Source organism: Mauremys reevesii, linkage group 2 (assembly GCF_016161935.1).
Source record: "Mauremys reevesii isolate NIE-2019 linkage group 2, ASM1616193v1, whole genome shotgun sequence".
Taxonomy (NCBI): Eukaryota; Metazoa; Chordata; order Testudines; family Geoemydidae; genus Mauremys; species Mauremys reevesii.
The window spans coordinates 157054918-157070091 of NC_052624.1; the positions used below are offsets into that span (position 1 = coordinate 157054918).

General features: G+C 49.3%; 1 protein-coding gene and 1 long non-coding RNA gene across 2 annotated transcripts in view; both read right to left on the minus strand.

Annotated features, from left to right (window-relative positions):
- Positions 1-13488, minus strand: part of DUSP26 (dual specificity phosphatase 26) — a 34582-nt gene extending 21094 nt beyond the window's left edge. Inside the window, exon 1 of the mRNA XM_039526844.1 lies at positions 13448-13488. Within this exon, the coding sequence (XP_039382778.1) occupies positions 13448-13477 (30 nt within the window). The 5' untranslated portion in view covers positions 13478-13488. The remainder of the gene's footprint in view (positions 1-13447) is intronic.
- On the minus strand, positions 9037-10887 carry LOC120399004. The gene is made up of 2 exons (XR_005594878.1): positions 10810-10887; positions 9037-9482 (listed from the first exon to the last, which is right to left on the minus strand). It is a non-coding gene; the product is annotated as an uncharacterized LOC120399004 (long non-coding RNA).
- Positions 13489-15174: the final 1686 nt, after the last annotated feature.

A 15174-nucleotide genomic window follows, 5' to 3' on the forward strand; every position in this document is an offset into this window, starting at 1 on the left:
GTCAAACCAGGTGCTTCCAGTTCATTTGATGGAAAAAGAAGAGCAGCTTGGTAGGGAGAGGCAGCTGGGAGATCTGGGTTATATTTCTGATCTCTGCCACGGATTCACTATGTGACCTGCAACAAGTCTCTCTGCCTCAGTTCCCCATATGTGAAATAGGGGTGATAATACAGCTTTTATCTCTCTTGTCTATTGAGACGTAAGCTCTTTGGGGTGGGGAATTATCACTTCCCCAGCACAATGGGGACCCAATCTTGGACGGGGTCTCTTGTAATACAAATAATGTCTTTTAATACAAATAAGAATTATGACCTGGCAAATCACGTTCATTTCCCATCTGTCAAATGAAGAAGAGAACACAGCATACAGATAAGGCTTCCATTATCACAGCAGCTCAGCACATCACAACCTTTAACATTTTTATCCTCACAACACCTCTGTCAGGTAGAGAAGTGCAGTTATCCTTACTGTACAGAGAGGCTAAGTGATTGGCCCAAGGTCACACTGGAAATCTGTAGCCAAGCAGGGCTATGCCCCCCCCGCACATTCTCCTAAGCCCCAGGCTAACACCCTAACCAGTCAACCATTCTTCCTCTCCTGACCTGCCTTACTTCATGAAGGAATGTTTGCAAAGCACACAGTGAGCCTGAGCTGGAAAGTGCTGGAGGAAGGAAAAGGTTTATATATTTATTACTATTATCAGAGGAGCCCTAGTCGTGGAGCAGGACCCCACTGTGCTAGGTATTGCGTTCTAAGGCAGGGGTCGGCAACCTCTGGCATGTGGCTCGCCAGGGTAAGCACCCTGGCGGGCCGGGCCAGTTTGTTTACCAGCCACATCGGCAGGTTCGGCTGACCATGGCTGCCACTGGCCGCGGTTCACTATCCCAGGTCAATGGGGGTGGGGAGGGGAGGACGGGCTGAGGGATGTGCTGGTCGCAGCTTCCTGCCACCCCCATTGGCCTGGGACGGCGAACCGCGTCCAGTGGGAGCCGTGATCCGCCACCTGCCGATGCGGCAGGTAAACAAACTGGCCCGGCCTGCCAGGGTGCTTACCTTGGCGAGCTGTGTGCCAGAGGTTGCCGACCCCTGTTCTAAGGATTTGAATTTATCGGTATGTTTCTCTTTTAGCAGCAGTCTGCTAGCCAGCAGGCCAGAGCGAGGTGAACACTCTCTGCATACCCATATCCATCTCTTCATGATCACCTCATGACGTCATTGGAGCTGGAAAGGGTAGGACGGGGAAACACTTTCTAATGTGACAAAATGTCTCTCCACCCCTTGTGTGTTTTCCTCTGCAATGGTGTGGCAGAGAACACGAGTGGCAAGATGTCAGAGGCTGACTGGCCCTTTGAGGCAAGCTGGGCTCAGCCTGGCCCATGACTTAGCCGCTGATCTTCAGCCTCCCTGATGATCTGGCACCATAAGGACTAATCAGTGATCCCAGCTGGGTGTAATGGGGCTTAATTAGAAGGACTGACCACCCCCAGCTGTGGGGCTGAAACAGGCAGCACACAGCTTAAACAGAGCTGGGCCCTCAACAGTGCCAGGAATACTGGGGGAGTAGCTCCTGGAAGAGCCCTTGCTGGGAGCATGATAGGCTCTTGTGGGTGAGGCCTGAATTAGAGCCTAGAGGGAATTGAAGTCAAGCCTGGGAGGGGCAAAGGCCCTGCAAGTTGAGCTCAGGAGAGTGATGGACCTGCTGTTTAGAAGTGAATATTGGAAGGGGACTGAGCTATTGTGTGACTTGGCTGGAGGGCTGAAGCCCTTGTGAGGAAGTCTGGGGAAGGGATCAGCTAGGTGTGATTTGCTGTGGCCACTATTGCGGGTGAGGCAAAGGACCCTGTAATGCCATGTCCAGATGTGAAGAGATGACCTAGGCGTAAGGATGTGTGTTTACAGAGGGGTCTGCTGGGTGGGACACTAGCACAGACAAACAAATCTGAAATGACAAAGAGGTGCTGTCTGATGGCATGGCCCTGGTTTTTCCTGCAGCAGATGGAATGGGCTGGAGACTTGTATGAGGAGACTCCCTTTCCCTGGCTATGCTGATGGAGAGGTGTAGAAGCAGGATGCCATGTTAGGGCTTCCTTTGCTGAGTTCCCCAGTGGTATGAGTCACTGCTAAATAGAAGACATCATCTCTGAGCAATAACTAAGTGAACTTTCTAGGGAACCCAGAGGCTCAGGGGATCATGAAGCCCTTTGTAAGAGAGACTGTGTGTGTTTGCTCTGTGTGTGTGTTTGCTGTTAGAATGACTTTAGTATGCACAGGATTACATCCTGCTAGTATGAAAAATAGTGTGGTCCCTGTGTATGATTTGGGTTGAAAATGTTCCAGGACCCCTCTGCCTTTCCAGGAAGACTTTGAAAATGGACATGTTTGCCCTCTAAATAGCCTTCTATATAAATGTGGGTGCATGTCCCATGTGAGGTGTGCTCTGTGTATGCTACTTGTGCATGGTGCACATCATGCAGGTTTGTGAGGTGTGAGCAAGTCACAGATGTGTGGTGCATGGATCACATGTACAGCATGCAAGTGTCATGTATGGGTGTGTGAGCTGTGGCCATGCACTTGTGTGGTGCACAGCCCATGTATGAGTGTGAAGTATGTGTAATACACATGGCCTTGGTGTGTCATGCCTGTGTGTGACTATGGGGATCACACATATGATATCAGTAGGTGAAGCATTTTTGATTAAGGACCGCTGTCCAGGATTTTAGGAATCTGAGTTCCCTAGTCTCTGAGACACTTATTTGCCTTGTTGAGGGGAAGTGAATCTTTAGCCAGTGTGCATAGCACTGCATACAACATTCAAGATTGATTTAATGCTATACTAACCTGTCTGGAACTATTTTCTGCTGGAGAAGCAGGAAGGCTCTGCAGAAGAAAATTAACACCCTACTGGAGGTTGCAATATTATTGCTATTATCCATATTAGGGTACTGCCACAATGCCAGCTGAGATCCAGGCTTTATTGTGCAAGGTGCTGTGCATATGTAGTATAAGACAGTCTCTGCCCAAAGGCAGTCAACCTATATAGACAAGTGATGGGAAGGGAAAGAAAGTGACATACTAAAGGCCACAGAGCAGGTTAGTGGCAGAACTGGAGCCAGAATTAAGGTTGCCCTAGTCCCAGTGACTTTCCATCTAGATCATGGTGCTTTCCCAGATGAAACACTAATGTGTTTCTCTAAGTTTTATGAAGATTGTGCTCTCTCCCTCCCAACGTGTGGGCCAGGGGGTGAACATTTCATTCAGGGATATAGTCTCTTAAAGGAAACCGCAAAGCTGTAAGTGATCCTCCTCCTGCAAGCTCCCAACAGTTAAGTGCTCTACCAAACTCCCCCATCATGCTGCATGCTAGGCACCAGGGAGGAGACAGAAGCTGTCTGGCCATGACTGGAGTCCAGGATGACAAAATCACCTCAAAATAAATATATGCTTCCCTATAAGAAACATGATAGACCAAAGGAAGGAAGGGCAGGTAACTCAGTCTCTCTGGTGCTGATTACAGCAGTATCAGCCACAAGGGAAGTTAAAACCTTCTGGAACTTTTTGATTGGCTCCTCTGGCAACCAATTTCAGCTCTTGTGATGAGATCCCTTTTTAAAAATAGGGGAAAAACAGGCACCAAAGGTCCCCAACAAGTCATTGTCCTGCAGCTCTGAAACCTGAGGAGCCTTAATAGGTTAGAGGAGACAGTCATCTTAAACCCTGTCTAGAAGCCGGGTGCTTTGTAGAGAACTTGCAGCATTTATGATGACTGAGCTGGCAATCTCTGATTTGCTTGTGGATGCTTTCTGCTTGTCATATGCTGCCTCGTTAGTGTCAGTTGAAGTCTGGGATGGATTTGAGTTGCTGGTGTGCAGAAAAGGGGGGGGGGGGAACCTAAAAGACAAAAAAAAAAGTTGCTGCCAAAATGTGTTAAATCAAGATGCTTCCTTTCTGACTTCACTAAAGCTAGGGGCTTGTCAGCAGAGGAGGTCAGGACCTGATTCAAACCGCTGAGCTTTTTTTGGTTGGGGGCTTCCATTGACTTCAGTGGATTTCAGATTAGCCCCTTGAATACAAGATTTTAAGTGGTAGAGAGAACAGTACACAGTTCATGCCACTTGACCCTGCATTTTGACTATCTATAAGGTATGTAATGTCCTCATTACCATAGCATCTGAAACCCTCACCTGGTAAAGATTCATCTTTTAAGACTTCAGGCTTGTCTTCACTACTGTGCTAAATCAGTGCTGCAGCACTGATGAAAGTGGAATTTGCTGGGGTGGGGGGAATGCGCTACAGTGGCTCAGCCACTTGAGGGTTAGGGTCCATGCCTTCGTCCTATTAAGGTCAATAGCAAAACTCCTACTGACCCCAGTGGAGCCAGGATCTGGCCATCTATGAGCAGGTAAAGCATATATCCTCCTCTGTCCCTATTTACATATTGACTGATTGAATGCTTTTCAGGGCAGGGTTTGTCAGGGATCTGTCCATCAGAGCACACCCCCTTCTTGGATGCTACATAGCAAGTGCACGCTCACAAGGTCAAATCTTCCAGCAAGAGTATTCAATGACAGGTCCTCAGCCCAAGGCCTCCTGACTTCTTCTCTCCTTTTCCAAGTGGGAAAACAAATTCAAGGTCAGCACACAAGACTAAAGGCAAAGAGGGGGAACCCTGCCTGTGGGAAGTTCTAGTCATGATAGTTGGACTCTTCAGAGGGGCCCCAGTCCATCCAGAGTCTGCCAGGGCCGCCCCGGGGTGGGGTGGGGTGGGGTGGCATAGGGTGACCAGATCACCCAGGTCAAATATCGGGACATGGGGAGACAGGGACAGAGGGGAAAAAAATGGCGGCAGAGCGCAAAAAAAAAATAAAAAAATCCCCCACCCCCGATTCCTCCTCCCTCCGCAAGCGCTGGAGGGAGGCCCGGGAGACTCAGGGGAGCGCGGGGCTGGGGTGAGTGAGAGTCTGGCCTGGCCCCAAGCAGGCAGGACTCGGGCGCGGTACCTGGAGGGAGAGTAGGGGGCGGCCTGCAGGGCCAGGCGGCGGTTGTTCTCCCCACCTGGGCAGCGGGACTTGGGAGCAGCCACTGCCGCAGCTCCCACTGCCGCGGGGGGAGGAAGCAGCCGCTGGCCAAGCTTGGCGGCTGCGGCTCTAGCACCCATTAACCCCCCGAGCCCGGGCCTTCTGCGGGGACCCAGCGCGCACCCAGCCCCTGGCCAGTCGCGTCTGGGCTGGCTGCCCGGCTGGTGCAATGCTGCGGGCGGCCCCGGAGTGGGGGCAGCAGGCCCCAGCCCCCACATCCCGCTTGGGTCCTGCAGGAGAACGAATGGGGCTGGGCTGCCGATGCCTCTGCTGCGGGATTGCACCAGCCGGGCAGCCAGCCCAGACACAACTGGCCAGGGGCTGGGCGCAGCGTGCGCGCTGCTGGGTCCCTGCAGCAGGCCCGGGCTCGGGGGGTTCTGGCCCGGGCGCCAAAGCCGCAGCCGCTGAGCGCCACGTGCTTGGCCGCTTCCTCCCCCCGCGGCAGTGGGAGCTGCAGCAGCGGCTGCTCCCGAGTCCTGCTGCCCAGGTGGGGAGAACAGCCGCCGCCTGGCCCCGCGGGCCGCCCCCCTACTCTCCCTTCAGGTACCGAGTCCTGCCTGCTCGGGGCCAGGCCAGACTCACACTCACCCCGGCCCCGCACTCCCCTGCGTCTCCTGGGCATGGCATGCTTGGCAAGAGGTGGGGATTTGGGGAGGGAGCCAATGGGGGAAGGAGGGGGCAGAGTCAGGGCGGGGGAGGGCGCGAGCCCTTCTGGGCTCCGGAGCCTTTGCTTGTTTGTCCAGTGTCCCGACCAAACAAGCAAATATCGGGACAGTCCCGATAAAATCGGGACGTCTGGTCACCCTAGGGGGGCAAGTGGGGCAATTTGCCAGGGGTCCCCACAAGAATGTTAGAGGCTCCCCCACCTTCCCCCATCCCCTAGCACCTAAGCATACAACATCCAGGAGCCGCCACACACTTCTGAAACCCCAAACCACGTTCAAGTTTTGGCAGACTAATTTCAACTTTTCAATTTAAAAAGAAAAAACCACCACATTTTGAAGGAAAGCAGACATTGTCTGTGATTTTTTTTTCCTGCTTTTTAAAAACCTAGTTTTCAATCCAAAAGAAGTTGACGGAAAATATTTGTCCAACCCTTTTAATGAGCTTTAGTGCTTTTTAGCACTAGCTGATGCTGAGAACCAGTGATACCTTGTAAAGGTGACTTGAAAAGTAGTTCTCTCAAAACTGGCTTTGTGCCAAGATGTGGAAGGTTTTTAAATGTTTATTTTTCCCAGGGCTGCCCGGAGGGAGGAGGGAGCACAAGTGGGACAATTTGCCCCGGGCCCCACAGGGGCCCCCATGAGAATATAGTATTCTATAGTATTGTAACTTTTTTTTAATGAAAGGGGCCCCCAAAATTGCTTTGCCCCAGGCCCCCTGAATCCTCTGGGCGGCGCTGGAGTCTGCTGGGCCTCCAAGAACAAGGTATAAATATTCTCTTCCCCTTCTTTAGCATAGGGAACCTGTGTTCCCTTTCTATGAGGGCAAAGGCTCTGCTAGCTACCAGGCTTCAAGCTGGGAAGTTCAACAACCTACTCCCTTTCCAGGGCTGCCTACTACTGCTTCCTCCTCTTAAACTCCTCCAGACCTGGAGTGACTTGTGATAAGGCAGGGCTATTCCAAACCAAAGCAGCTCCTTAACCTCTTCCATGCTGGTGGAGTTTATATACCCTGTCAGTCTCTTTTCATTTTATATACACATACAGCCCCTAGCCCAATGGGATGCTGTTAGATATACAAATCACCATACATTTCTTGTTCCATTTCCTACCATAATATCTAGCCTAAAGTACCTGGGATTTTCAAAGCTGCCAAAATGATTCAGGAGCTCAGAACTGGCCCTTGAAAGAAAAGGAAGTGGCTGAGAAGAGTCCAGGCTACCCCATTCCAAGAAGTACCTTCTGAGCCAAGATCCTGGGGATCTCAGGGTCAGATGTGGGAAGAGAGGAAGAGTCTTGCCTTTTCTTTAAGGGCCTAGGGCTGGGACTGTTGTGGTGTTGAGTGAGGCAAGGCTCCCTTCTCACTCCTGTTCAATCACCCAACCTCTTATAAGCCCAAATCTAAATTCACTGAGTTGGGTGCCTAACTACCATAATCTCCTTTGACAATCTCAGCACTGGGGCTTTAGGGCCCCAGGCCACCTTGTACTTTTTTTTTCTTTGAAGAAAAGAGCTGTTGCATGAAGGGCTCTGATGCCTGTAGGTTCCCATTTACGCTGTGATGAACCCAGGCCCTCACTAAGGCTGAGCGTGTTGCTAAGGCATATCTTTTTGTCAATGTCATTGTCTTAAACACACGCTTGCTGTAATAACATTTGCAGTAATGAAATTGGCCAGCTGTGCAGGCTGCTTTTAACAGCAGAAATATCTGAGTCTGCTACAAAGGGAGATCTAAATGTCACAGAGAATGTGCTGCATGCAGCCATCAGAAGATAAGGTTTCCGTTTGTTGGAATGGAGCCGCTATGGCAGCTGCTGGGGATTTGGAGAATAAAGGCTTGCTGCAGCTCCATTAAAGGAGAACCAGAGAGGGCTTTGTGTGTATGAGGATGATCGAAAGATGTCCAAGATCACAGATCTGTAATAAGATGCATGCAAATGTAACAATGACAAATGATTCAATTTGCAAGCCAAGTCAGTCAAAAATCAGCTCCCCTTTTGCTGTTGCTGAGTTGGGGCTTCCCCCCGCTTGAAGTAGCCGACGAGACCAGGCAGAGCAGTGAGATGTCCAGTGATTAGGTCAGGCAGATCTCAAATGATAAAGGGGTAAATCCAGAGTAACTGCATTGTGACAGCAAGGAAGAAATTCAAACTCCAGGTCCGATCTTTCTCTCATTTACACCCATGTAATTTGGGAGTGACTCCACTGAATGTAGTGGGGATTACAATGTGAAACAAGTATAAGGGAGATCAAAATCAGACCCCCACATGTGTACTTCTGTGTATGAAAATCCTGGAGGCTCAAGTCCTTAGGAGGAAAAGTTGAGGTGATAATGCTTATACAGCACTCTGCAAACATGTTCTAATTACTCCTCAAAAGGAACTCTTCATTATTATCCTAACAAGACCAATAAAGGAACAGGCACAGATTGTTGTGGTGCATCATAGAAGACATGTGACCATGGTGTATTATGAGACAGCTAGTCTGAGCCATAGAGAAGAATGGAGGCATGAGGCACCCAAACTAAAACTCCCATGAGACATGTGGTAGCTCAGGTGGACTGTTTGTGGGTCAAGTCAATATCAATTACATGTCAATTGTTTTTCTAACTGAAGTACTTCAACATTTCTAATTGTTTTTAAACTTTCTATTTCATGCAAAATTCTAATATCTTGACTTTTCCTCCCAGTTTGGGCCAAAAACAAATATTGGAATTTCCCCTGGGATGGAAACTCCAGTTTTCAGACAGCTCTCCCTGAGATGCTTTTGGCCTGATCTGCAGATCTCATGGGCTTCTGTTGGAGCCATGGGTTTTCAGCACTTCAGATAACCAAACCTTTAAAAGTGTTTCAAGTTAAGTAGCAAAAAATCACTGTCCACTCTTGAAGACTTGGCTGTGTGAGTTGAAGGCTATGCCTACACTGCAGATGTCAGGGACTCTAACCCCGACAGTTGAGAGGTTTGATTGTTGGGTATGTCTGCACATCCTAACTAGATAGATCAGAGCTAGCTTGAGCAATGCTAGCAGTGAAACCATGGCTGGTAGCTGCTTGCATATGTACCCAGGGTCCTGCGGGGTGGGCAGGTGAGCCTAGTCCCTGTAGTTAACCATGCTGCTGGAGCTTCATTGCTATTGTTGCCTGAGCTAGATTTGATCTTCAATCACACCTCCCAATTGCCTACTTTCAGCGTAGGTTCTGTTTGGTAAGCATGAAAGCTGGCATAAATAAAAAGAGCTAGGAATTCAGTGGGGCCAGGGTTTTAGCCTTAGACCTTGGTTACACTTGAGTTACAGCGCAATAAAGCAGCCCACAGTGCTGTAACTCACTCCCCATCCACACTGGCAAGGCATGTACAGCACTGTATCTCCGTGGCTACAGCACCGCATGTACTCCACCTCCTCGAGAGGATTAACAGCTGCTGCAGAGTGGCTGAGATGCTGGTGCTCCAGTGTAAATGGGGAGTAAGCTTGTTATGCAGTGATTGACCTCTGGAAACTCCCCATAATCCTTTTAAGTGAAGCTTCCTCTCGTTTCTCTCCTTGTTTTGTTGTGATTCCTTTTTGTTTTGTTGTGAACTCCAGAAGCTCCAGGAGTGGCTTATCAAAAAAGCCAACATAGCTACTGTTTGCTTTGAATGAGTAGAGGCAGGCATGGGGGCTCCCTTTGGAACGCCCACAGATAATGTTTGTTTGAAGAGAGGCGGCGTGGGGGGTGTCCGTTCAGTGAGCAGCTGCTTATCTGGTCTGAGGAAAAAAAACAAACAGCTGCTGTTTGCTTTCAGTGAGTGAGAGAGGGATGGAGGAGGGAGAGGGGTTGGAACTGGCAAGGCAGGGTGCTGACAGTGTGTCAGCACTCCAGAAATCCACTCTCCCCCCCCCCCCCCCACATGCTCCCTGTCACACTCTACCTCACCCACCTCTTTTGAAAAGCACATTGCAGCCACTTGAACGCTGGGATAGCCGCCCATAATGTGCCGCTGCAAGTGTGGCCATGACAGTGCGCTGGCAGCTGCCAGTGTGGACAGACTACAGCACTTTCCCTACTCAGCTGTACGAAGACAGATTTAACTCACAGCGCTCTACAGCTGCAAGTGTAGCCATACCTTTAGAAGTGAAAGGCAAGACTCATTTACTTCAACAGAGCCAGGGCTTTACTTCTCCACTTCTACTCAGAAGACTTGAGGCACAGCTGTTCCAGTGACTTGAACTGTTGTAACCCTTCACTACATTTTGCTTCTGGCTTCTTAATGGTAAGATCTGGGCCTCAAGCTGCCCTCCACCCAAATCCCCTGCCTGGGAGAAAGTGATGTTTCAGTAGAGGTAGAAAAAGCCTCTTTTTGCATGGGGAGGGAAATATTAAAAAAAAAAAAAAAAGGGAAAATGTTGAAGCTGATGACTTAGCCTGAGAAAGGGCAGCTCGTGTCAGTTAATCTGACACATTGTCTGGCTATGAAAGGCATGACCTTTCCATTGTGGTAATCTGTGGTGCAATGGGAAGGGAGACGCCTGCTTTTCCATCTATGGCTTTTTAAAACAATGGCTTTTCGCATGAGATGGAAAGGTCACACAGGACAAAACTAGAAGGGGTAAAATCCAGCCCCCCCAAAACTGACCAGCTCTGCTGCTGTGCTGGACTTAAGGGAAACAGATGGTGAGGAAGAGTTTGTGATCTTAATCATCTCTTAGGAGAGAGAAAGTTCAGTTCCTGACCCAAACTTTGTGGGAACACTAAGGTCCCCAAACAAGATCAGAGCCCCATTGTGCTAGGAGCTGTACAGGCATGTAGTGAGGCAGTCCCTACCCCAAAGAACTAACAAGACAGACACATGAGGGGAAGAAAGGAACCATTATACTCATCTTACTGATTTGGGTGGGGGAGGGGAATTTATGCACAAGGATAATGAATGAATTGTCCAAGGTCACACAAGGATTCTGTAGCCGAGCCAGGAACTGAACCCAGATTTCCTAAGTCCTGATCCAATTCCTTGCCACAAGGACATCCTTCCTTTCTTTTGAAAAGGTCTCATTAGACTGCCCAAGATGTTTGCCTGTTCCCCCCCCATCCCTTTACCTTGAGGGATCTGGAGTTGATTCTTTGAGTCGCATGGTAATTCCTATAGCTGTCAATCCTACAGAGAGACTGAGCACTCCTAGGAACTAGGATGTGCTGCATGATCTGATTGTTTATGGATTGTTGGATGGCTTGAAGACCCAGCACAACTGGAAGCATGAACTGGTGATTCTTCCAGGTGTAGGAATCACTGAGGACTCTGTGGAGGGGCTCCCCCACATGTAGGAGTTTGGTTTCAAGTTTGGGTCAGGAACTGAACTCTCTCTCTCCTATGTACAGTAGGATAGAAAGAAATACTTCAATTGTTTCAAGGTATCATAATTGTAGGTTGAAATCCTGGCAATAGTGAAGGCTCCCCTTAAGTGAGGGTCTGGGAAACAAGGCCTCTAAGCCTTAACAGCAGTACATGGTGCAGGAAAACAGACAATGGATCTACAGCCTTGTCTGAATCCCAGGCACCAAAAAACAACCTCTTTTGAGGAAGAGGCAGCTGCTCATTCTGTCCCTCCAGGTTCCTGAAGTACAACATACTAAATGACATTTGTCACGGAGTCCCCAGGTGATGTTCTGGAACTGCTCCCCACAAAGCCAGTCAGGACTTTGGGGAGCCTCCTCTCCCTTGGAGCAGACTTTTTCAGGGCAAGAAGCTCACACATCTTCACCTCGTGGGTCTCTCCTCGGATCATTCAGCATCCTCTGCCCCTCCGTGCACTTCCCACAGCGAGCCCACCCCAACGGGGTCCTGGGGAAGCCACAGGGTCCTGCACCCCACTTTGCAGTCAGACGTGACTCTCAGCCAGCCAGTAAAACAGAGGTTTATTCGATGACAGGAACATGGTCTAAAACAGAGGTACCGCAAACCAGACCCCTCAGCCGGGTCCATTCTGGGGGGCAGTGAGCCAGACCCCACGCCTGCACTTCACTCCTCGTCCCCAGCCAGCTCCAGACTAACAACCCCCTCCAGCCCTGTCTTCTCTGCTCAGTTCCTTTCCGGGCCAGGTGGTCACCTTATCTTTGTCTCCAACACCTTTAGTTGGCACCTTTGCAGAGGAGGGGCCCAGGCCATCAGTTGCTAGGAGACAGCATGCCAGGCATTTAGATGCACTGGCCCTTTGCTCTGTAGCAATCACACACCCTTATTCCACCACCTAGATACTTAAGAACTGCATAGGGGACACTGAGGCACCAACATAGTATTCAGAGAAAACATTAAGAACATTCCCAGTTCGTCACAACATTGCTACTGGATGTTTTCCTTTCATCATCTCCCTTAGGAATGAAATATCTTGAAAGAAATTTGAAGGGCTGGAGCCAGCTCTGCAAGAGCCACTGGGCCTAATGGGATGTGACAGCAGGTAAACAGAAGTGTTCGGGGGAGGGGGGAAGTCTCATCAGATCTAGGTGCACTTGGCCTGCATCGCTCTGGCTGGCTGATATTGCTCAGAGGAAGGTGAAATGAAGCTTTCTTCAACTCCATCTGTCTGGGGTATTCCCTACTGATGACCAAGCATATTCCATAGTTCCAGTCTCAGGATCCTGTTTGCTCCATGCACTGCAATGGGAGGCACAGCAGAACTGACATTGTCTCAGCAATGTTATTCCTCTCTGAAGTGGTGATGGGTGGGGGAACTAGTTACACATTTGGCCATTATCACACAGCTCAGCCAAGGCCCTGCTCTCCTCACCTGCAATAACTTCCCTACCAAACAGTCAAGGGCTTAACTAAGGAACTTGCACGATCCCCATCTCTGTAGCACCACAGTCTTTGCATTTGTGCTCATGGCATTGCCCTTCCTCACAGGGGTGTTGTTACCTTTATTTTATGCAGGGAACTGAGTCACAAAAACCAAGTGACTTTCAGACACAAAGTCCAGAGCAGAGCAGGGAATTGAAGATGGGTCTCCTGAGTTCTAGGATAGAGCTCTAGCCATTGGACCATCCTCCCTCTCACAAAGTCTGATACCAATTTTTGTTGATTGAGCATAATCCTGATCTGCTGCACCTCCTGATCCCAGTCCTGAGTCCTGCACCCATTATACTGACTGCAGGTTTCCCTGCTTACCCTTGCACAGTTCTAGTGCCCTGACCTGTAGCACCCTTGCTATTCAACTCATTGGCTTTTGTAATTAGTGCCAAGCTGTTTTTCTTAAAAAAAACAAACTGTACCCAAATGAGAACTGAACTGTTACCACCCAAAATTCTCATTTGCAATGGCATTACATTGAGCTTTTAAAATGCAAGTTCCTGATGTAGTGTGACAAAGTTCCTCCTCTACTTTGGTGGGTCCTGCGCTTATTGGCAGATTTGCTCACCTCACAGATTCACCCTGTGGCTCAGGAAACAGCCCAGAGGCCTTCCCCTCTGGTAGGGGCCACAGTCTGGGTCAATTCCTGCTGTGTTTGATCAGGAGTTGGGAGGGGGAACCCAGGCCTGCCCTCTACTCTGGGTTCCAGCCCAGGGCCCTGTGGACTGCAGCTGTCTAGAGTGCCTTCTGGTACAGTCACACAACAGCTAAAACTCCCTGGGCTACTTCCCCATGGCCTCCTCCCAACACCTTCTTTATCCTCACCACTGGACCATCCTCCTGATGTCTGATAACACTTGTACTTCTCAGTGCTCCAGCAATGTGCCTACTCACACTCAGCTTCTTGCTCCCAGTTCTTCTCATACACTTCCTCTCCTCAGGCTCCCTTTGGCCTGACTGGAGTGAGCCCTTTTATAGCATCAGAGGGGCCTTAATTCGAGTCAGGTACTTAACAGCCTCACCTGACTCTTAGCAGGTTAATTGGAGTCAGGTGTTCTCACTAGCCTGGAGCAGCCCCTGCTCTGGTCACTCAGGGAACAGAAAACTGCTTATCCAGTGGCTAGTATAGCTCCCTTTCTCTGCTCACTGTCCCCATTAGGTTCCCTATGTTTAGCCCTTTGACCACACTCCTGTCCCTGTTATTTCATTTGTTGTCCCCCAGAATTACTTGGTTATCCAGGTCCTGTGGATCCTCCCCTTAGGCTGGGGGAAGGTCCTTTGGCAGTGGGCGGGCTTCACCTGCCCACTTCCTGGCTACCAATAAGACTACTCTGCTGTTCTCAACTGGCTTGGGTCTATCACAGTAGATAATAGATGATACAGGAAAAATAAGCTGCTCATACTTTTCCGTGAGCCCTATTTCCCATTGACTCACCACATGTGACCCAAAGTCATTACTGTCTGGCATCTGGGCTGTGCCTTGTGTGAAATTAATCACAGAAAACCAGAGCTGGAAAAGACTAGATGGTCTAGTAGGTCTCTTGGCTAGTGCAGGATTGTTCCTGGCAGTATATTTCCTATTGATCTGTCCAGTTTAGATATAAATGATCCAAATCATGGGTCTTCCTCCATATCCCTTTAAGATGGAGTCTTGACCCAATTATCAGAATAAATGATCACAAATTGGTCCTCTGACTGGCAGCCTGAGCAGAAACGAGTGAATAGGCCATGGAGACTTAACTGTCCTCTGATTCCTATAGTGCCTCAAGGCGTGCACTATAGTGTGATAGCTAGAGTGTATGCACATGAGAAGATTGTACTACCTCTGCTTGTGCTATACTTGTCCCGTGGATAAACAGAAGACTTGTGGGCCTGCCTCTCATACACACTAGGGCCCCTTTACAATGCTCTTGCAGTGACAATATATGCTGACCATATAATGGGTGCCAGAACAGTATAAAGGGCCTCCATGGTAAAGGAGAACTGGTTCCTTGACTTCAAAGGATCATCAGTCCCGTTACTCTTACCATGGCTAAAATCCTAATCTTTTCTGCCTTGATCATGTAAATACTTAGGATTTAGCTAACATTTGTCCGTATTGTCTTCGCAGCTCCAACCAAGATCAGGGCCCCATTATGCGAGGTGCTGCACATACACATAGTAAGACAGTCTCTGCCCTAAAGAACTCAAATCTAAATAGTCATGACAATGACAGGTTTCTCCATTATACCAATGGGGATGGGGAAGGGGGGGAAACCAAGGCACTAAAAGATTGACTTGCCCAAAAAGTTGCAGAGGGAGTTTGTGGCAGAGTCAGGAATTGATCCCAGCTCTCCTGAGTCCAGTGTTTTAATCCCAAGGACTTTCTTGCACCTAGAAACCAACTAATTACCTGTCTACAAGGGTCTCGTGCTATGATGCAATGCCATGCCAGTGTCTCCATGATCCGGCTCTCCGTAGCATGCTGTTTTAAGATCTGTGGCTTTGCAGCATGCAGCCCCACTCCAGGCTATATTGCCGTCACAGTCTGACAGTCATTTTATGAGCCCAGGGACCTGTCTGTGCCACTCTTGTTCATTTCAGAAAACACTTTGCAGAACAAACGAAGGTGAGGGGCAAGT